The sequence below is a fragment of the Rhinopithecus roxellana genome, chromosome 13, assembly GCF_007565055.1.
Source record: "Rhinopithecus roxellana isolate Shanxi Qingling chromosome 13, ASM756505v1, whole genome shotgun sequence".
In the NCBI taxonomy this organism is placed as follows: Eukaryota; Metazoa; Chordata; class Mammalia; order Primates; family Cercopithecidae; genus Rhinopithecus; species Rhinopithecus roxellana.
In genome coordinates, this window is record NC_044561.1 from 19,518,512 (window position 1) to 19,539,002 (window position 20,491).

The following is a 20,491-nucleotide window of genomic DNA, read 5'->3' on the forward strand; positions in this document are numbered from 1 at the left end:
AGTCAAAGTCAGAGACAAAGAGAAAGGTGGTTTGCCAGAGGCTGTGGAGAGGGAGAATGAATGGGGAGTTAGTGTTTAACAGAGAGAGAGTTTCTGTTTGGAAAAATGAAAAACTTCTAGATATGGATAATGGTAATGGCTGTACAAGATGGTGAATGCACTGAGTTACACACAAAATAGTTAAAACAGCCAAGTTTATGTTATGATATTTTACCACAGTAAATATAAAAGACAGGAAGAAAGTGGAAGAGAGAATTCTTTTAAAGAGGGAGAAGGGGCCGGGCACAGTGGCTCATGCCTGTAATCCCAGCACTTTGGGAGGCCAAGGTGGGTGGCTCATGAGGTCAGGAGTTTGAGACCATCCTGGCCAACATGGTGAAACCCCGTCTCTACTAAAAATACAAAAAACATTAGCTGGGCGTGGTGGCGCATGCCTGTAATCCCAGCTAGTCCAGAGGCTGAGGCAGGAAAATCGCTTGAACCCAGAAGGCAGAGATTGCAGTGAGCCGAGGTTGTGCCACTGCACTCCAGCCTGGCGGTAGAGCGAGACTGTGTCAAAAAAAAAAAAAAGAGGGAAAAGGAAAGTAGGTCTTTTGTAACTGCTTCCCTGAAGCAGCCTGGGATCTCACAGCCAAAGCAGTGCCCCAGAACTTCTACATGCTGACAGGACTTCTGAGCCAGACAGCATTTCCAGCCCAGTTCTGAGGCCGGCTCATCCTGGGACTAAGATTGCAGGGAGATTCCAGCAGAGCCCCAGAGCCAGGCAGAAGAGGGGAGGCTGTGTCTGCCGACAGGACCCACTAGGGCAGTGCCCCTCGCCCTCAGGGGAGCAGCCCCGTGCTCTCTGCAGAGGAGCCTGCTGCCCACAGCCAGGGCTGCTCACTGGCACTGCCCGCCAGCACCGCCTGCCCTCTCCTCTCCCCAGACACCTGGAGCATCATGCAAGCCGTCTGCAGGATGGAGAAGCACTGCCCGCTGGCTTTGACAAAAACTGCCAGGTTGACCTTCGATTGTGGAAGATGGAACCTTCTCTTTGAGCACATTTTATACTTAATAACCACCGTGTAAGTTCTACGTTGTTCAGTCAGAACATGAGAAAGGATGCAGACATGTCACTCCATTCCGTCAAACAGGGCTAGCAATCCGCCTTCTGCTTTCAGGGCAATTCTACAGTAGACTTGTCACTTCCCGTGAGCCTGCAGCTGAGACACACCTCACTGTTGCTCTGTGCCCCACCAGAGACCTGTGGTCCAGCCTTGGGACTTGGGACTGGAACCTCCCCTTGGCAGAGCTTTGTCCAAATGCTGGGGCCCCACTCTGCAGCTCCCGACAAGTCCACAGCCGGGCCCGGCACGCTCACAGACACGCAGCAGGGCTAAGGGGCCCACTCACCAGCAGTAAGTCCATGGTGTTGAGCCGGCAGAGCTCCTGGTTGATGCTGGGTGTGTTTGTGTGCAGCAGTGCTGCCATGAGGCGGGCGCCATGCAGACGGGCATTCCCCAGGGGCTCCTCCAGCACACCAATGGTGGTCAGGATCGCTTTCTTCTGCAAACACAGAAGGCACCACCCAGTTAGGCCCTGTGAGCAATGAGGCCACTGCTGGAGTCTCTGGGACCCAGCCTAGGGTGGTGAGGTACATGGTGGGGGTTCCTCAGGGAGGGCTGTCTGCCAGAAGAAATGAAGGGATCAGTGGGGTGAAGAGGCTGCTGCTCCCCTCAGGGCCTCCGAGAGTGCTCCCAGGATGCTCACGGGCACTCCAGTCCGAGCCTGTGGGGCCAGAGAGCCGTGCACCTCAGTGGGTGAGATGTCCAAGATGGGGCCAGTGGCACCAGTCTGAGGCCAGAGCCCTTGGCATGATGCCTCGCTGAGGATGCCCAGTGGGGCTCCCTCTGCGGACACGACCTCAGAACACCAAGTTCACAAGTGTCCCATGAACACACTCTGGGGAGACGGACGGAAATGCCTCCTCAGATGGGCCGCAGGTCTTTTCTGATCCCCCACACTCAGCATAATGAGTCTGCCTTCTCTTCACTGAAGGCTCCAGGCTGACAAAACAGAATCCCAGCCCCCCCAGGGCTCGCCAGTGGGGCAGGTGGATCTTACCAAGGTGGCAAGTGAGAGGAACTGAGCTGTAGGTAAGGAGGGCGCTACGCAGCGGGGCGGGAGGGTTGTGTCTGGGGAGGGTGAGACAGGATGGGCAGTCGCCTGGCTGGCAGTCTGAGCCGGGAGGAGCCTTTGTGTGCTTCACCCTCCTCAACATGACCCACGCACTGCCCAGTGCTGCTGAGCGGGGCAAAGGGCCTCCCCTGCCACCCCCTGGTCCCCTCTCTCAGGAGCCCCTTCCCTGCCACCCCCTGGTCCCCTCTCTCAGGAGCCGAGCATCCCTTAGCTAGGTGCCCTCAACTTGGAGGCCAGGCCTATGGTGACCTCCAGGTCAGTTGCAGAGGCAGAGAAGAGCATTTGCAGATCTGGGAGAGCAGTCCTGAAAATGTGTTTTGGCACCTACCCGGTGCTTCTCAAGTGGGGGTGTGGGAACGGCTGTCTTAGAACACATTCACTCCACACTCTGCTTCCTATGGCACAACCTGTGGGTTCTCCTCCCTGCAAATCAACCTCCCCTGCGACGCCTCCAAAGGCACTCAGCAGTCACCACGGCCATTTACCTTGGGCGGGTTGAGCAGGAGCTGGTGGAAGTCCTTCAGCCGAGGCTCGATGCCGTGTAGTACACTGCTGCTGACAGTGTATGACCTTTCCAGTCCCTGAGAAAAGGAGTCCACCAAGCCCTCTGTCCTGTGGATGAGGAAAGCAGATGGAGACCGGGGACACCAGGGCCCTGTCCAACCTCACCAGCAACTCAGTGCACCCTCTTCTTCCAGGAAGAGCCCTCTTAACTTTCCCAAAAATAAATCCTAGAGGAATGCAGCTACCCAAGGTCTCCACACGTGATCTGGTGACTGATACAGGTAGAAGAGAAAGGCACTGAAGACCCTCAGGAAGATGCTTGCTTGTGACATCCGAGAATATGGAGGCGGGGAAGTGGCGCAGGACTCACTGTCCCCAGCACCGGTGGGGGTGCTGCTCCGTCCTCCTGCTTTGAAAGCCTTCACCGCTATCCCTGTATCTTTCACACTGTTCCTGTGTGGACCTTTTTTTTTTTTTTCTTTTTGCTGGAGTCTCACTCCATCGCCCAGGCTGGAGTGCAATGGTGCGATCTCAGTTCACTGAACCTCCACCTCTTGGGTTCAAGCAATTCTCCTGCCTCAGCCTCCTGAGTAGCTGGGACTACAGGCATGGACCACCACACCCGGCTAATTTTTGTATTTTTAGTAGAGACAGGATTTCGCCATGTTGGCCAGGCTGGTCTCGATCACCTGATCTCAGGTGATCGCCCACCTTGGCCTCCCAAAGTGCTGGGATTACAAGTGTGAGCCACCATGCCCAGCCCCTGTGGTGTTTTCAAGCAAGTCTTCTGAGATATTTATTTCAACACTCTTTCCAGCTGTAAAAATAATACATAATCACTTATTTTTTAAAGTAATAAGCAAAGTAATTTTAAAAATCAGAGAGCGAGGTGCAGTGGCTCACACCTATAATCCCAGCACTTTGCAAGGGACAGGCTTGAGCTCAGGACTCTGAGGCCGCACTGAGATATGATCGTGCCACCACACTCCCACCTGGGTGACAGAGCAAGACACCATCTGAAAACCATCATCAGCAGCAGCACAAGAACCAAAGAGAAACAGCTGGCTTATCTCTGTTTTCCTGATTTGTACACAGTCCCCTCCATCACATGTAGGGTTGAGCCTGGGCCTCAGAAGTGGCTCAGCTTTCCTGGGTTTATGAAGATTAAAATATCAATATTCCACTTGCCTAACTAGAGAAAAGCGGTAACATTTTAACACTATTTTTGGTTAATAAACTAACAAATAAGTATTAGGTAGTACGAGAGAGAGAGACACAGAGAGACAGACAGTCCTAACAACCTCACCACCAGGGTTAAGTCAATTTCTTGTCATTTTCTTATTTGTTCCTTTTTCTTTCACTTTAAAAAAGCACAGGCTATCAGTGTTGGGGGCTGAATTACATTCTCCCCAGAATGCGGAAATAAGGGAGCTACAGTCACCTTGGGAGAGTTAGACATCGTCGCATGTGATGGAACGGAGACGACGGAAATGTCCTGGAGATATCAGGTTCCCGCTGGCACGTGGGGAACCTGAATCCACAGATGGTGGGGTTCAAGGGCCAGGGGCAGGCCAGGAGGGGAAGTGCCCAGAGAACACTGATATGGCCCTTTCGAGACACACCCATAGGATCTCCTGGGCATCTGGCAGGCCAGCCATACCCCCCGTCCCAGTGCCTCCCTCACAGACTCTCCACTCGACTGTCTTTCCATGTGCGCCTCATGGGCGTCCTCCTCGGAGTTTCAACTGCTTGAACAGCTTTGGTAGTGCCTAGCCTTCCATGACCTGAGGACCTTCTAGGCCACACTGTGATCCAGAGAAACAGTTTCAAACACTTCCTGAAATTTCTACCTGGGGTCAGAGAAGGGTGTCCAGCACCTATATCCTCAAACAAATTCAACTTTCACCTGAACTCACTTCTGCTGCTGACTCCTCTGTCTCTGCTTATTCACTGTCGTGCCTCAACAGGCCTCCAACAGCTGCAACTGAGGAGAGTGGTGTGGGGTCACAGCAAAGGAGCTCCTCCAAGCAAGCTCCACTCTCCTCTGCCACATACTGCCCCACGCTTGTGTCCACACTGGGATCCCCTCACTGCCTCATCCCAGGTGCTGTCTCTGCCAGATGCGGCCTCTCGGGGAAAACATCCCTGACTGCGAGGCTCCACCCACCAGCCCCATGTGGGTCCCTTCTCGTGAGCCCTGAGGCACAGGGTGCATGTCTATGGCACTCGCCACTCTGCATCACCCTGCTGTCCACACGCTGGCCTCCTGTGCCAGATGGGAGCAATTAAAGGGAAGGGGCTGTATCTCAGTTCTCTGACTCCTCGGGCCTGTGTTACTGCACGGTGGGTACAGAAATGACACCTGATCAATGAGAAAGTGCAATGGAGGACAGTCGCCTGGGAACCAAGTGCTAATGCCACAGCCCCACCCTGTGAGGGCCAGTGTCTGCCTGGGAGATAAACACATATATATATAACTGTGCGTCACAGTGGAAACCCTGCCACACACACACACACACAGGAGCTGTGGGGACTTGTCAGAATAGTCCTTGGGGAAAACCTGCTAACCACACCTGTTCCACACATGTCGACATATGCATCGCCAACTGGCCACGACGAGCAGCTTCAGGCTGGAGAGGGAGCACCAGTGATGATGAGGGTCCAAGGGGACTTGGCCGCAGCCATAAAGTCAAGCCTTCAACAAGGGAAATCTATCTGTGTTATTACTTGCATAATCAAAAATTAAAAACACAAATGACATAATCCAGACTGCTCATGTGGGCTGCCAGTCACGGAAGCACCAAGTTCAGCTCCATACGATTTCTCCTCCTGAGACTCACCCAACCCGCCTGGTTTCCAGCAAGGTGAGTAACACCTGAGTCCCGCTGACGAGGCAACTCTCTGTCCGGTCTCCATCAAACATGTTCTTCAGAAGCTGCTCCACACAGTCCTGCCTGCTGGACACACAGAGGTCACTGCCTGGCAGAGCAGACACACACACAAAGGATGCAAGGATGCTCCCTGCTCCCCGTGGAGGACCCCAGCAAAACCCTCAACCTGCTCAGGCTCAAGGCCAGGAGCCAGGGTCCTCAGGACACTCCTGCTGCTGCTGGCCCACTCTCTAGACCCGCCAGGTGACTCCTCTGGAGACCCCTCCCTCTGGAAATAGGCCCCAAGTTAACATGGGCTCTGAACCTGGGGTTCATTCGAATGTGAATCAGAGGAGGTGGCAGCATGTCCTGGTGCTCAGAGCAAGGCTCAGAGATGTCCCCATGACCCAGAAAGGGAGGCCCACCAGCACCACGGCCCACCAGCACTCACGACTCCAGCGCTGTGAGGAGGGGGTCTGGCTCCAGAGCCTCTTGCAGCTGACTGCCCTGGTCTCTGCCCAGCCTAACTATGTCACAGAGAGTCTGAGAAGCATTTGACTGCCTCTGAAAAGACAAGGGAAACACAGAGCCCCTCAGTATGGAGAAGAAACAGCAGGACCAGCCCTGGTGGGCACACAGGGCACGAGTCCTCCTGCTTCTCTAGCAGATGCTAGACTTCTGTTGTTATTCAATTCCATCATCATGTTCAAATTCTCTTTCTTTCTTTTTCTTTCTCTTTCTTTCCCCCTCCCCTCCCCTCCCCTCCCCTCCCCTGCCCTCTCTCTCTCTCTTTCTTTCAGATGTGGGACTTTTGCCCAGGCGCAATGGCTCTGGCCTGTAATCCCAGCACTTTGGGAGGCCGAGGCGGGCAGATCATCAGGTCAGGAGATCAAGACCATCCTGGCTAACACAGTGAAACGCCATCTCTACTAAAAATACAAAAAATTAGCTGGGCGTGGTGGCGGGCACCTGTAGTCCCAGCTACTCAGGAGGCTGAGGCAGGAGAATGGCGTGAACCCAGGAGGTGGAGCCTGCAATGAGCCGAGATCGCGTCACTACACTCCAGCCTGGGCGACAGAGCAAGACTCCGTCTCCAAAAAAAAAAAGGCGTGAGACTTTCTCTAAATCAGTTTTCTACAAAGATTCCAGGCAACAGCTTCATTTCAAAGAAGCCCGAGTATGCTTTTTCTGTCGTCAAAATGTAGATCTGGTTAGATTTTTCTTTTTTTTAAGCTGCATTGAACTATCTTTAGGAATTCAAAACAGGGCTAATAATGGTCAGATATGCAATGCAGATACTGGGCTATACCTGTGATCCACGTTTTGAAATATACTGAATATGTGGCCATGTTATTGATACTGTATTTTAAATGTGGTAATAAGTAGCTGCTGTTATTCAGAATGAGTCCTGTAAGGTGATGAAAACAGGGAAGTTGCTACCAAGAAAACAGAGGACTCAACTTTTCTAGGGATACATTAAGACACAATCCCTGATGGGAACCTGCGCCTGCTGACAATGCAGGGGTTGTTCTCTAGGGAAGACAAATGTGATTCAGAGAGAAACACAACCCCTGACTCCTTGCAGCACTGTTTCACATGCTGTGGGAAGACTGAGGGGAAGCAAACACTCACAGGAGTATTTTAGGGAGAAAAGAAAGCAGCCAGATTAGCTCTGAGGTCTGCCTTTGGGACCCAGGACAGGCCATCAGTCCACAACACCCACATGCATGGGTGGACTCTGGTTCTCAGGCAGGGTGGCCTCCTTGCTTCCTACAGACGCCAGCGTGGCCTCTCCCATCTGTCTGATCAGCCCTGTGGGCTGATGGAGAACAAAGTAGGGTGACTGGCCAGGCAGCGGTGAAGGTCTCAGACACGAGTCAGCACCACTGTTTTCCCATTTGCCAAGGATGTGTGGTTGTATGTACAGATAGATAAGTGTAATGCTAGGAAAAGGTCTGCTGGGATATACCCCAAACTCTCAACAGGGATCACCACAGGGAGCCCCATTGTCACCTTAGGTGCTTCCAGGGTGGGTGGCTTCTAGGGCGCCCCTAACAATCCCCTCCTGGAGTTCATGCCCCTACAGCCCCCATCTCTTTTAGTGTGGGCTGGACCCAGCCACCCAGCTCTAAAGAGCCAAATACAGTCAGAGTGAGGGGAAAGCTCAGCTCCACGTCATGTGCTGCCCTGTGGAGAGGCCCATGTGGTGCAATGACGAGGGTGGCCTCAGCCCACAGCCCTGAGGAACTGGATGCTGCTGAGCCATCTGTGACCATGGAGCTGGCCTCTACCCCAGGGGCACTCTGAGATGACTGCACTTTGTGAGAGAATGAGCAGAAGAGCCACTGAGCCACATTCAGATGCCTGATCCACAGAAACTGATACTGCTACAGGTAAAAATACTTGCCATAAGCAACTATGTTTCAGGGTAATTTGCTATTCAGTCACAGACGACCAATACAATTCTATTAGAATTGTTCTTCTGTTTGTTTGTTTGTTTGTTTGTTGAGACAGAATCTCGCTGTCGCCCAGGCTGGAGTGCAGCGGTGCGATCTCGACTCACTGCAAGCTCCCTTTCCCTGGTTCGAGTGATTCTCGTGCGTCAGCCTCCTGAGTGGCTGGGATTATAGGCACCCTCCACTATGCCTGGCTAATTTTTAGTAGAGACAGGGTTTCGCCACGTTGGCCAGGCTGGTCTCAAAACTCATGACCTCAAGTGATCAGCCTGCCTCAGCCTCCCAAAGTGCTGGAATTACAGGCATGAGCCACCGCGCCCGTCCTAGAATTGTTTTTATAATACACATATATTATTTTTCAGTTAAGGAAAAAAAGCCTAGGCCAGGCATGGTGGCTCACTCCTGTAACCACGGCACTTTAGGAGGCTGCGGTAGGAGGATCACTTGAGCCCAGGTGTTTGAGAACAGCCTGAGCAATGTAGTGAGACCCCATCTCTATTTAAACAACAAGAAAACAGCCTAGAGGCCAGGTGTGGTGGCTCACCTGCCTGGGTGAGCAGGATAATCGCTTGAACCTGAGAGGCGGAGGCTGCAGTGAGCCGAGATCGCACCACTGCACTCCAGCCTGGGCAACAAGAGCGAAACTCCACCTCAACAACAACAAAAAAAACCAGCCTAGAAGTCAGTGCTTGATTAAAGACAGAAAAGTACCCAACGGATCCTCATCTTAGGAAAGGGATGACTTGCCCCTTCCTCGCTCCCTTGGCCTGCAGCAGTGGGTGGTCCAGCAGCCACAGGCCTGGGCTAGCATGCATGAAGCTTGGTAAGCAGCACACTCACATCTTCATCCTGGCTCGGGTGGATCAACTCCACAAGCCTCTGGATGACTTTCTCTTCCTTCAGCCACTGAAAGAGAAAAAGAGGCCTTTCAGTGTCGCTGCTCAAGTCTAAGTAAACAGCAGGAACCTTTCCCCTTCAGTGCAGCACTGCACCCGTTTTCTAGAATAGAGACTCTGCCTAACACGTCCCAGACCCAGAAAGAACACAAATAACACACAATGACTGAGTTCTGGGAGGACCTGGAAGTAGCTGGAAAGATAGTAAGGGGTGACCACCATCCCTCTGTCCTAACGGTGCCCCTGTAAGCTCTGTCTTCAGGATCTCTCTCTAAGGACCAGGGTGCAAATGAGCCACACGGGCCACAGCTCAGGAACCTGCTGGATGCTGAAGCCAGAGAAGCCTCCGCCGTTCCCTGCAGCACCGGGGCCTTCCCAGGACGAGGATGAGTGAACCCCGGCGCCGCCGCGGGACACTGCGGGGCCAGGCTCCAGGGCAACGGGGCCAGTGTGAGTGCTGGGGTCCGGCAGGTCTGGGCCACACCTGGCTCCCACACCGCACTGCTGCGCCCTGAATTCCTTATCCCAGAATGGGATGACCTGTCCCCATGTGGCTCCTTTGTGAAGCGAATCCAGCAGAGCAGCTCAAGGCTGCCTGATGTACAGTTCTGCAGGCTTCCCATGGACAGCTGTGGCCACAGCGAGGGCTGACCCTGTGTCCACTGTGCAAAGGTGGGTGACGGTAGGTCACTTCCAGTGAGAAGCTGCTCCCTGAGGAGGCATATGAACCTCAGAGTGCGAGGGACCGCCTGGATGAGTCCAGATCCTAGGAGCCGGGAAACAGGCAGAGGGCCTCACAGTTTACTCTACTTTATTTTATTTATTTATTTTTTTTTTGAGAAGGAGTCTCGCTCTGTCTCCCGGGCTGGAGTGCAGTGGTGTGATCTTGGCTCACTGCAAGCTCCGCCTCCCGGGTTCACACCATTCTCCTGCCTCAGCCTCCTGAGTAGCTGGGACTACAGGCGCCCGCCACCTCGCCTGGCTAGTTTTTGTATTTTTAGTAGAGATGGGGTTTTACCATGTTAGCCAGGATGGTCTCCATCTCCTGACCTCGTGACCCGCCCACCTCTGCCTCCCAAAGTGCTGGGATGACAGGTGAGAGCCACCGCGCCCGGCCTCTACTCTATTTTATTTTATTTTATTTTTTGAGACAGAGTCTCGCTCTATCGCCCAGGCTGGAGTGCAGTGGCCAGATCTCAGCTCACTGCAAGCTCCGCCTCCCAGGTTTACGCCATTCTCCTGCCTCAGCCTCCCAAGTAGCTGGGACTACAGGCGCCCGCCAACTCGCCCGGCTAGTTTTTTGTATTTTTTAGTAGAGACGGGGTTTTGCCGTGTTAGCTAGGTTGGTCTCGATCTCCTGACCTTGCGATCCACCCGTCTCGGCCTCCCAAAGTGCTGGGATTACAGGCTTGAGCCACCGCGCCCGGCCTCTACTCTATTTTAAATCTCACCACAAACAAAGCTGGCCGAACAGTGAGCGGAAGTTTGTGCGGCATGGATTTCCCGGGCTTCTCTGGGGGGCATCCTCCGCTTTTCGGGAACTATAGCACCTTCTCTCACTGACTAAACACCATCAGAACAGACGCATGCACACTCCAGGGTAAACAAGGGGGCTCTGCAGGTAACTGCCATCCACCAGGGCTCTCCTGGCAGGCACAGGCCTGGACGCAGGGCCAGCACCTCACTGACCTCCTGCTCTAAGCCACAGAGGTGGGCGCTGGCAGGGGAAAAGGAGGCGAGGTAAGTCCATTTCAGCCTATTCACAGAGCAGGAGGCTGGACACTGCAGACAGAAGGGACCTCTCTGCTCTGCGCTTCTGAGCAAGTTGAGTCAGAACAGTGGAAAAGGTGCAGGCCATAATCCTTGACAAGAACCCCTAACAGCCCCATGGAGAAGTGCACGCTAGGTGAAGAGAGGAGGGCCAGGCGCCCTGGTGCCCTGAGCTTCTGCACTTAACCAGCTGGCTTCCTGCAGCACCCCTGCCCTCGGGAACTGGGGGGACTCCCAGACTCACATGCAGGACTTCCTGCCGGAGCCCAGCTGGCTCCACACAGCTGACCAGGCGCAGCAGCAGGTCCATAAGCGCTGAGGTGCCGATGTGCTTCAACACCAGGCTGATGAACTTGTCCTTCTTCTTCAAAAATGTAATCACCTGAAATCACACACACCTGAGAGGCAGGCAGGGCTGACCCTGACAACTATGAGACTCCTCCTTCAAAAACTCTCATGGGAAAGTTGAACCGTTAATTATATCAAGCAGAAATAATGGAAAGACCCAGACAAGATTGTAAGAAAGCTCTCTCAAGGGACAGGCAGAGAATTCTACCAGGCAGTGGTGTATGCGAGGGCCTGGTAGGGGGAGGCCACTGCACAGGGACAGCTATGGCTCTGCACTGACAGGACACAGCTGTCCCAGGCGGGGCACCACAGGCTGCGTGAGAAGCTGCCATTCAATACCTACTGGTTCGGGTTTTTCCAACAGAAACGAATGGTGTAGACAGAGCTGAGCTGAGCTGATGGCCATTGCTGGCAGCCTCAGGCCTAGAACACACACCCAGGGAGCACAGAGTGCACAAGATGCCAGCTGCTGACCAAAACCAGTGAGCAGCTGAAGGGGAAAGAAGACTCAGGTTTTAGAAAAGAAAAAGAGGCATTCTGTGGCTGGCTGATGACCAGTGCCAACAAAGTGTAGACAGCAAAGCGTGAGGCCACAGGGAGGCACAGCACCCATCACAGACGCAGTGAGCTGCTCAGAGGGTGGATCTGAGGTAACAGTGGGAGAGTTGAAGGCTGGGCGTGCTGCAAATTCAGCTCAACTCAGCCTACAGAGATAAATGTCTGCTATGTCCAGGCTACTGGGCTGGGGGCTGGGGTAGACCCAGCCCTCCACTGGAAACAACGGGAACATAGAGAAGGCCCACCTGGCTGCAGGGCCTCAGTCTCACTCCCCAGTGCTGTGACAAGGAGGGAGAGTAGGAAAAGGATTGGTGGGAAAAGAGAAGGGGAAGAAGGAAGAGGAGGGGAGGAGGGGTAGGGGAGGAGGAGACGAGGATGGCTCTTCGAAAAGGATGATTAAACTTCTAGAAAGACTAAGGGCAAAACAGAAGGTGCAAATAACAATATCAAGAATGAAACAAGGGACATCCCTAAAGATCCTACAGAAATAAAAACCACGATGAGAGGTTTGTAGTTTTTTGTTTTTGTTTTTTTTTTGAGACAGGGTCTCACTCTGTCGCCCAGGCTGGAGTGCAGTGGTGCGATCTCAGCTCACTGCAGCCTCCATCTTCTGAGCTCAAGGGATCCTCCCACCTCAGCCTCCCACAATGCTATGATAACAGGCAGGAGCCACCACACCTGGTGTACTATGAGAAATTAATAGAAACAATTTTATGCCAGTTTTTGTAAATTTAGAAAAGAAATTTCCTTAAAAAAAGCACTTATCTAAACTGACAAGAAACAAAATCAGAATAATTCCAGAACATAATAAAACCCCACAGAATCTAGAATTAATAGGCTCTCTATACAGAGAAGGTTTAATGGCCTTACCAATACATTCTTCCAAACATTTAAGAAAAATAACCCTAGGCTGGGCGTGGTGGCTCACGCCTGTAATCATGGCACTTGTGGGAGGTCAAGGCAGGCGGATCACTTGATCTCAGGAGTTCAAGACCAGCCTGGCCAATGTGGTCTCCACTAACAAGGTAAAAATTAGCCAGATGTAGTGGTGGGTGCCTGTTAATCCCAGCTACTCGGGAGGCTGAGGCATGAGAATTGCTTGAACCCAGGAAGCAGAGGTTGCAATGGGCCGAGATCGCACCACTGCACTCCAGCCTGGGGGACAGAGTGAGATTCTATCTCCAAAAAAAGAAAAAAGACCTCTATTTTTTTTGAGCCCATAATGATCAATGGATCATATTCACATATTCACATCAATATTCTAGTTGTGATATTCTACTAGTGTTTTAGAAAATGTCACCACTGGAGGAAACATGTCAGAGCATACAAGGATTTTTTTTTTTTGGAGACGGAGTCTCGCTCTGTCCCCCAGGCTGGAGTGCAGTGGTGCGATCTCAGCTCACTGCAAGCTCCGCCTCCCAGGTTCACGCCATTCTCCTGCCTCAGCCTCCCGAGTAGCTGGGACTATAGGCGCCCGCCACCATGCCCAGCTAATTTTTTAATTTTTACTATAGATGGGGTTTCACCGTGTTAGCCAGGATGGTCTCAATCTCCTGACCTGTGATCCACCTGCCTTGGCCTCTCAAAGTGCTGGCATTACAGATTACAGGTATAAGCCACCGTGCCCGGCCTTTTTTTTTTTTTTGACACAGAGTCTCACTCTATCACCTACGCTGGAGTGCAGTGGCGCGATCTTGGCTCACTGCAACCTCTGCCTTCAGGTTCAAGTGATTCTCCTGTCTCAGCCCCGCCAAGTAGCTGGGATTACAGGCATGTGCCATCACACCCAGCTAATTTTTATATTTTTAGTAGAGACAGGCTTTCGGCATGTTGGTCAGCTGCTCTCAAACTCATGGGCTCAAGTGATCCACTCACCTTGGCCTCCCAAACTGTTGGGAGGAGTGAGCCACTGCTCCTGGCCAAGGATTTTCTTCATATTATTTCATACAACCTCATGTAAATACAATAATCTCAATCAAAATTTCAATTAAAAAGATACCATTTAAAGGCCGGGTGTAGGGGCTCATGCCTGTAATCCCAGCACTTTGGGAGGCCCAGGTGGGTGGATCACCTGAGGTCAGGAGTTCAAGACCGCCTGGCCAACATGGTGAAACCCCGTCTCTGCTAAAAATACAAAAATTAGCCAGGCGTGGTGGTGGGCACCTGTAATCCCAGCTACTTGGGAGGCTGAGGCAGGAGAATCACTTGAACCCAGGGGTGGAGGCTGCAGTAAGCTGAGATTGTGCCCCTACACTCCAGCCTGGGAGACAAAAGGGAGACTTTGCCTCAAACAAAAACAAAATCTTTGTATGCTTTGACATGTTTCTTCCAATGGTGACATTTTCTAAAACACCAGCATAATATCACAACTAGAATATTGATGTATATGAGTATGATACATTGATCATTATGGGCTTGAGAAAAATAGAGGTTCTTTTTTCTTTTGTTGGAGACAGAATCTCACTCTATCCCCCAGGCGGGAGGGAGGCTGAGGCACGAGAATCACAAGAATCGCTTGAACCCAGGAGGTGGAGGTTGCAGTGAGCCAAGATCGCACCATTGCACTCCAGCCTGGATGACAGAGCAAGATTCTGTCTCAAAAAAAAAAAAAAAAAAACACAAAACACTTAGAATAATACAAAGATATCAAATACCTAAGAATAAAATCTGGTGAAAGATGTTCAAGACTGCCATACAGAGAACTGCAGTGTATTTCTGAGAAATCAAAGCAGCCTGAGCTACCGGCTGTGCTGCTGTGGTGTGAAATGGAAGTGGCTGTGCTACAGTAAGGCCTCACTCACACCCTCCATGGCTGCCTCGCTCACACCATCAGTGGCTGCTTTTGGCCTGTTCACACTTTGCCAGACCCAACTACAGCCAACACAAACCTCATCAAAATTTCAGTAGGTTTATTTTTGGGGGGCAGGGTATGGAGAGGGAGAATGTAGAAACTGACAAACTCATTCTAAAATGTGCTGATTCTAAAACAATCAAGAAAAAAAAATTAAAAAATACAAAAGAAAAAATAAAAACAAAAAACAAAATAGGCCATGTGCAGTGGCTCATGCCTATAATCCAGCACTTTGGGAGGCCAAAGCAGGCGGATCACCTGAGGTCAGGAGTTCAGGACCAGTCTGGCAAACATGATGAAACTCTGTCTCTACTAAAAATACAAAAATTACCCCAGCGTGGTGGCGGGCGCCTGTAATCTCAGCTACTCAGGAGAATTGCTTGAACCCCAGAGGCAGAGGTTGCAGTGAGCTGAGGTCATGCCATTGCACTCCAGCCTGGGCAACAGAGCAAAACTCCGTCTCAAAAATCATCATCATTATCATCAGCCAGGTGCAGTGGCTCACATCTGTAATCCCAGCACTTTGGGAGGCCAAGGTGGGCAGATCACAAGGTCAAGAGATTGAGACCATCCTGGCCAACATGGTGAAACGCCATCTCTACTAAAAATACAAAAATTAGTTAGGCGTGGGGGCGCACGCCTGTAGACCCAGCTACTGGGGAGGCTGAGGCAGAAGAATCACTTGAGCCCAGGAGGCGGAGGTTGCGGTGAGCTGAGATTGCACCACTGCACTCCAGCCTGGCGACAGAGCAAGACTCTGCCTCAAAAAAAAAAAAAAGAAAGAAAAAATTAATAATAATCAAAAGGCAAAGAATCATAAAAACAATCTTGAAGAAAAACAAAGAGATATAGAAGAAATGTGATTAGCCATGAACAAATGACGTGGAATCTGAGTGACAGAGACATGGGGGTTCATGAAATATTTTCTCTAATTTGTAGACATTTGAAAGAATTCGTAACGAAGGGCGGGGAAAATGCGGAGAGCCGTTTCACGGAAGCCCCACCTTTGGGCTACTCCCACAATTTCAGGAAACACAGGAGGACGGCTCATGGCATCCCTGCCTCACGGCTGACCCTGAGAACAAACCAGCTGCTGGGTGATGGAGAGTTTTGCTCTTGCTGCCCAGGTGGAGTGCAGGGGCGCGATCTTGGCTCACCGCAACCTCTGCCTCCCAGGTTCAAGCGATTCTCCTGCCTCAGCCTCCTGAGTAGCTGGTATTACAGGCGCGTACCACCACGCCCAGCTAATTTTGCATTTTTAGTAGAGACGGGGTTTCTCCACGTTGGTCAGGCTGGTCTCAAACTCCCGACCTCAGGTGATCCGTTTGCCTCGGCCTCCCAAAGTGCTAGGATTACACACGTGAGCCACTGCGCCCGGCCAATAGAATAAAATTATAACAGTTCAGTTCATATTACTTTAACGCCTTAAGTACTGGGTAAGGGAATGGGAGAAAAATATTATATGAAGCAGTAAAATTATTAAGAAAATATCTGAAAGTGGCAGAGGAATAAGATCAGCTTATGGCAAATTATGAGACACATGCATCTAGTCACTGGGCTGCAAGGGCTAGGTAGTAAAGGTTTTTACAACTTCTACTACCACCCCACAGCCTCGACAACCCCCCAGCCCACACCACAGCTCCCCGCTGCCTCCACTCCCACTCCCATTCTGCCAGCAGCCTCCCACCCAGCACCACCCACTGCTGCTGGTGCCCTTCACTTACACACAGCTTCAGAAGGAGCTGAGGTGAGGCGGTCCCCTGGGGGCCCTTGCAACTCTCAGATTTATGGCACAAGGGAAAACGGCATTCCACTATACACTCACATGCACACTGAATGTCGTCAAGGTGAACCGCGGCCTTCCTGGGGCTGCACTTTCTCAGAGCTCAAAGCAGATGTGAGATAATGGTTTGTGCCCTGACTGAATGTTTGATGGTATGAAACAATTATGGTTACTATTTTTGGAGTGTGATCATAAAATTCTGATTATATTTAAAAGAACAAAGTCTTTATTTTAGAGATACATAGCTGGGCATTGTGGCTCACACCTGTAGTCCCAGGACTTTGGGAGGCTTGGGCAGGCAGATCACTTGAGCCCAGGAGTTCGAGACCAGCCTGGGTAACATGTAGAAACCCCATCTCTAAAAAAAAATTAAAAAAATTAGCCAGGTGTGGTGGTACGTGCCTGTAGTCCCAGCTACTCAGGAGGCCGAGGTGGGAGGATCCCCTGAGCTTGAGGAGGTTGAGACTGCAGTGGGCTGTGATGCAGCCAGTGGACTCCAGCCTGGGCAGAGCGAGACCCTGTCTCAAAAATAAATAAATATACACACATACTGAAATCTTTATATAAGAAATAATCTGATGTCTAGGATTTGTTTTAAAATACTCCTGTCGGGGATGGGCAGGTGGGGCATGACACAGAAAGAAGACTGGGCATGTCGGACCGCAGGGTGCAGGCACAGGGGCCACCACACCTCTCTACCTGTGTGTCCACAGCCTGGAGGGGCAGAAGCCCGGGTCAGGTTACATGTGAGGCAGGAGCAAGGATGGACTCCAGGAAGACCCCGCTACAGCTGGCTGAGATGAATTCACTAACTGCTTTTGCAGAAGTCTAATGCGAGAAGTTATCTTTGTTTTGAAAGAATAAATGCTCTGGACAGACAGACACGCCACCCACACAGACGAAGCTGCAGACCTGAGAAGGTGGATGTCCAACATCCTGCCATGAAGCCCCAGGACCTCATACCTTCACCTGGTAGGTGACAGCACGAGATGGCCTACTTTGGGGCCCCGTGCAGCTTCCAGGGATGGCAGGAAGTGGTGCTTATTCCAGAGCCAGTTATAACCTCCTTTTTTTTTTTTTTTTTTTTTTTTTGGGACAGAATCTCACTCTGTCACCCAGTCTGGAGTACAGTGGTACGATCTCAGCTCACTGCAACCTCTGCCTCCCAGGTTCAAGAGATTCTCCTGCCTCAGCTTCCCAAGTAGCTGGGATTACAGATGCACACCACCACGCTCGGCATATTTTTGTATTTTTAGTAGAGACAGGGTTTTGTCATGTTGGCCAGGCTGGTCTTGAACTCTTGACCTCAAGTGATCTGCCCAGCTCGGCCTCCCAAAGTGCTGGGATTATAGGCATGAGCCACAACACCCGGCCAGAAACACTCCTTCAAATTCCAGTTCCCAGATTGGCAAAACCCCCACTGCTCCACATGTGTTGCACAGAAGAGTCACAAATGCTGTTCCTACTGCCTGAGGATGAGTCGCACAGCCAGGCCCACAGCAGGACACGTCAGCATCCACCATGACAGTGCCCCAAATCACATGGGCTTTGCACATTATTTACCTGTTCAGTTTTTCTTGCAATGAGATTGCCAATGGTCTTGCTGAAAAAACTGGCGAGCAGAGGATTGAGAGGCGGCTCATGGTCCAGGAAGTCATACAGGAGGCTCAGCAGGCTCTCGTCCCCACCGAGGCGGTCGCTGATCTGTGGCACATCACAAGTCAGAAGCTCACAGGCTGTGTTTGGATATCTAAAAGGGCACAGTCCAAGCACTGGAGGTGAAATTAGACTTCTCCAACTCTTAGGAAGCTGCTTACGTAGTCTGTTTCTTAGGAAGCAGACCCACGTGATAAAAACTATAGACCTCAGAACAGAATAAAAACGTGACTACCTAGAAGTGAGTGACCAGCTAGAAGTTGTTTTTTAACATACCTTCTATGCTCCTCATGCCCTACATGCTGATAGCCGACGTTTTCTGACCCTGCTCCCATTCTTTAAATAACTTTTCTCAGTCTTCTGGCTTCTCCTCTCTCCAGGCCTTCACACTCACCTGCCAGGTCTCTCACCTCCCGTCTCATCACACTGTTTCCGCGAGGCCATGTCTGTGACCATTTCCATCTTCCCCTCCACTGAGCCTCTCCTCTCCCTCTAAGCCGTGACTCTTCCATCAAGACACACAGACCCAATCCATCCCCAGACGGGAGACACACCCCTCAGCAGGTCAGGAAGCAGCATGAGGGACGAGGCACTATGCACTAGGGAAGTAGCGTGAGGGACGAGGCACTATGCAAGAACTTTATGACTAGGAAATACCAACACCTGTGAATAATGCACTTTTCATCTGATTAAAATGACCAGATACAAAACAATCTATAGCCCAGTGCATGTGATCCCATGATGACATCACTGTGCTCCCTCTTTTGCACCTGGTAGACAGAGGTGGGTGATGGCCATCGCCCTAGGAAAGGCACACCCCACAGCCCACACAGCCCTCAACAGCAGCCCCCACAGCAAGGCCTGGCAGGTGACCCTGCTTCTGGGAATGCTGGAGAGAAGCACAGGGCCCAGCAGGTGGAACCCAGTGGGAGCATCCCGTAGGAATGGCTGTCTCAGAACAGGCCTGTCCTGACACCAGGAAGTGACCTGTCCTCTCTGTGTCTGGGTTTTCCCATCTGAATGTGCAGGTAAGGACAGGCATGGTGGCAGCTCACACCTGTAATCCCAGCACTTTGGGAGGCCGAGGCGGGTGGGTCACTTGAGCTCAGGAGTGGGAGACCAGCCTGGGCAACATGGTGAAACCCCGTCTCTCCAAAAAAAAAAAAAAAAAAAAGAAAGAAAAGAAAGGAAAAATTAGCCAGGCGAGGCAGCGCGTGCCTGTGGTCCCAGCTACGGGGGAGACTACGGTGGCAGGATGGCTTGAGCCCGGGAGGCAGAGTTTGCAGTGAGCCAAGAACACACCACTGCACTCCAGCCTGGGTGGCAGAGTAAGACCCTGACTTAAAAAAAAAAAAAAAAAAAAAAAAAAGCCAGGTGTGGTGGTTCACACCTGTAATCACAGCACTTTGAGAGGCTAAGGCAGGTGGATCACCTGAGGTCAGGAGATTGACACCATCCTGGCCAACATGGTGAAACCCCATCTCTACTAAAAATACAAAAATTAGCCAGCTGTGGTGGTACATGCCTGTAGTCCCAGCTACTTGGGAGGCTGAGGCAGGAGAATCACTTGAACCTGGGAGGCGGAGGTTGTAATGAGATGAGATCGTGCCACTGTACTCCAGTCTGGGTGACACAGCAAGACTGTTTCCAAAAAAAAAAAAAAAAAAACAACGTGCAGGTGACAGTGCCTGCCCATGCCTGTCGCACAGCAAATGTGTGCTCAAGGTCAGCTGCGATGACCTTCCTTCTCTTGCCAACATGTGGCTGGTGCCAGGTGCAGAGGCAGCCTTAGCACTGGACCTAAGCCAAGGTGGTCGCTGTGACTGGCTAGAGGGGTTTGGGTTTGAGAGACTCTATAGGAAACAGCTGGCCAGGCCTGGCGGCCAACCAAGTGTGGATGGGGAAGAAACGCAATGACCTCGGCTGGCTGCGGGGTGGGTGTTCCTCATCAGCCCAGACAAGAAAGTGCCACTTTTAGAGCTCTGAAGAACAGCGTCTGTAAGGGCAGGTGCAATGCAGAGGGTCAAAGAGTGGCCCAGCAGGCGTGGGTTGGGGAGAGAGGACCTGGTTGGGGCCTGATGGAGTAGGGCATCAGGGCACAGGGGCGCTGCAGGCTGGATGTGTGGGCAGATAGCGGGCCTGAGAGGTGGGCACAGGGGTGCTGGGGCAGGCCTGGGCTCATCCCTTCACTAGCCGACCTTTTTGGCCTTTAGTTTCCTTGTCTGTTAATTGAGGCAGGCAGTACCCACCTTGTGGGATGTCTTAGGGGCTGGCCAACAAGTACCTGGCACAGTGGACAACACACGGCCCCTCAGGGCAGGAGGACCAGAGAGCAGGAGAGGAGGGCCAGGCTGGCAGCCTCAAAGGCCACAGCGAAGCCGGGCGCGGTGGCTCACGCCTGTAATCCCAGCACTTTGGGAGGCTGAGGCTGGCGGATCACAAGGTCAGGAGATCGAGATCATCCTGGCTAACACGGTGAAACCCCGTCTCTACTAAAAATACAAAAAATTAGCCAGGCGCGGTGGCGGGCGCCTGTAGTCCCAGCTACTCGGGAGGCTGAGGCAGGAGAATGGCGTGGGCCCGGGAGGCGGAGCTTGCAGTGAGCCAAGATCGCACCACTG

General features: G+C 51.9%; 1 protein-coding gene across 18 annotated transcripts in view; it reads right to left on the reverse strand.

Moving 5' to 3' along the window:
- The window catches only part of PPP6R2 (protein phosphatase 6 regulatory subunit 2), a 96,104-nt gene that overhangs the window by 19,152 nt on the left and 56,461 nt on the right, over positions 1–20,491 (reverse strand). For 15 of the 18 annotated variants that reach the window (XR_004052613.1, XR_004052612.1, XM_030914386.1 and 12 more), the window contains 7 exons: positions 17,778–17,964; positions 10,919–11,056; positions 8,849–8,914; positions 6,004–6,116; positions 5,523–5,636; positions 2,664–2,790; positions 1,393–1,545 (listed from right to left, as the gene is read on the reverse strand). Coding sequence is in view for 16 of the 18 variants with exons in the window: in XM_030914386.1 (XP_030770246.1) it covers positions 1,393–1,545; positions 2,664–2,790; positions 5,523–5,636; positions 6,004–6,116; positions 8,849–8,914; positions 10,919–11,056; positions 17,778–17,964 (898 nt within the window). In the remaining 2 variants the exon portion in view is untranslated. The remainder of the gene's footprint in view (positions 1–1,392; positions 1,546–2,663; positions 2,791–5,522; positions 5,637–6,003; positions 6,117–8,848; positions 8,915–10,918; positions 11,057–17,777; positions 17,965–20,491) is intronic. The other 3 variants (XM_030914394.1, XM_030914393.1, XM_030914392.1) reach the window with 1 other exon arrangement.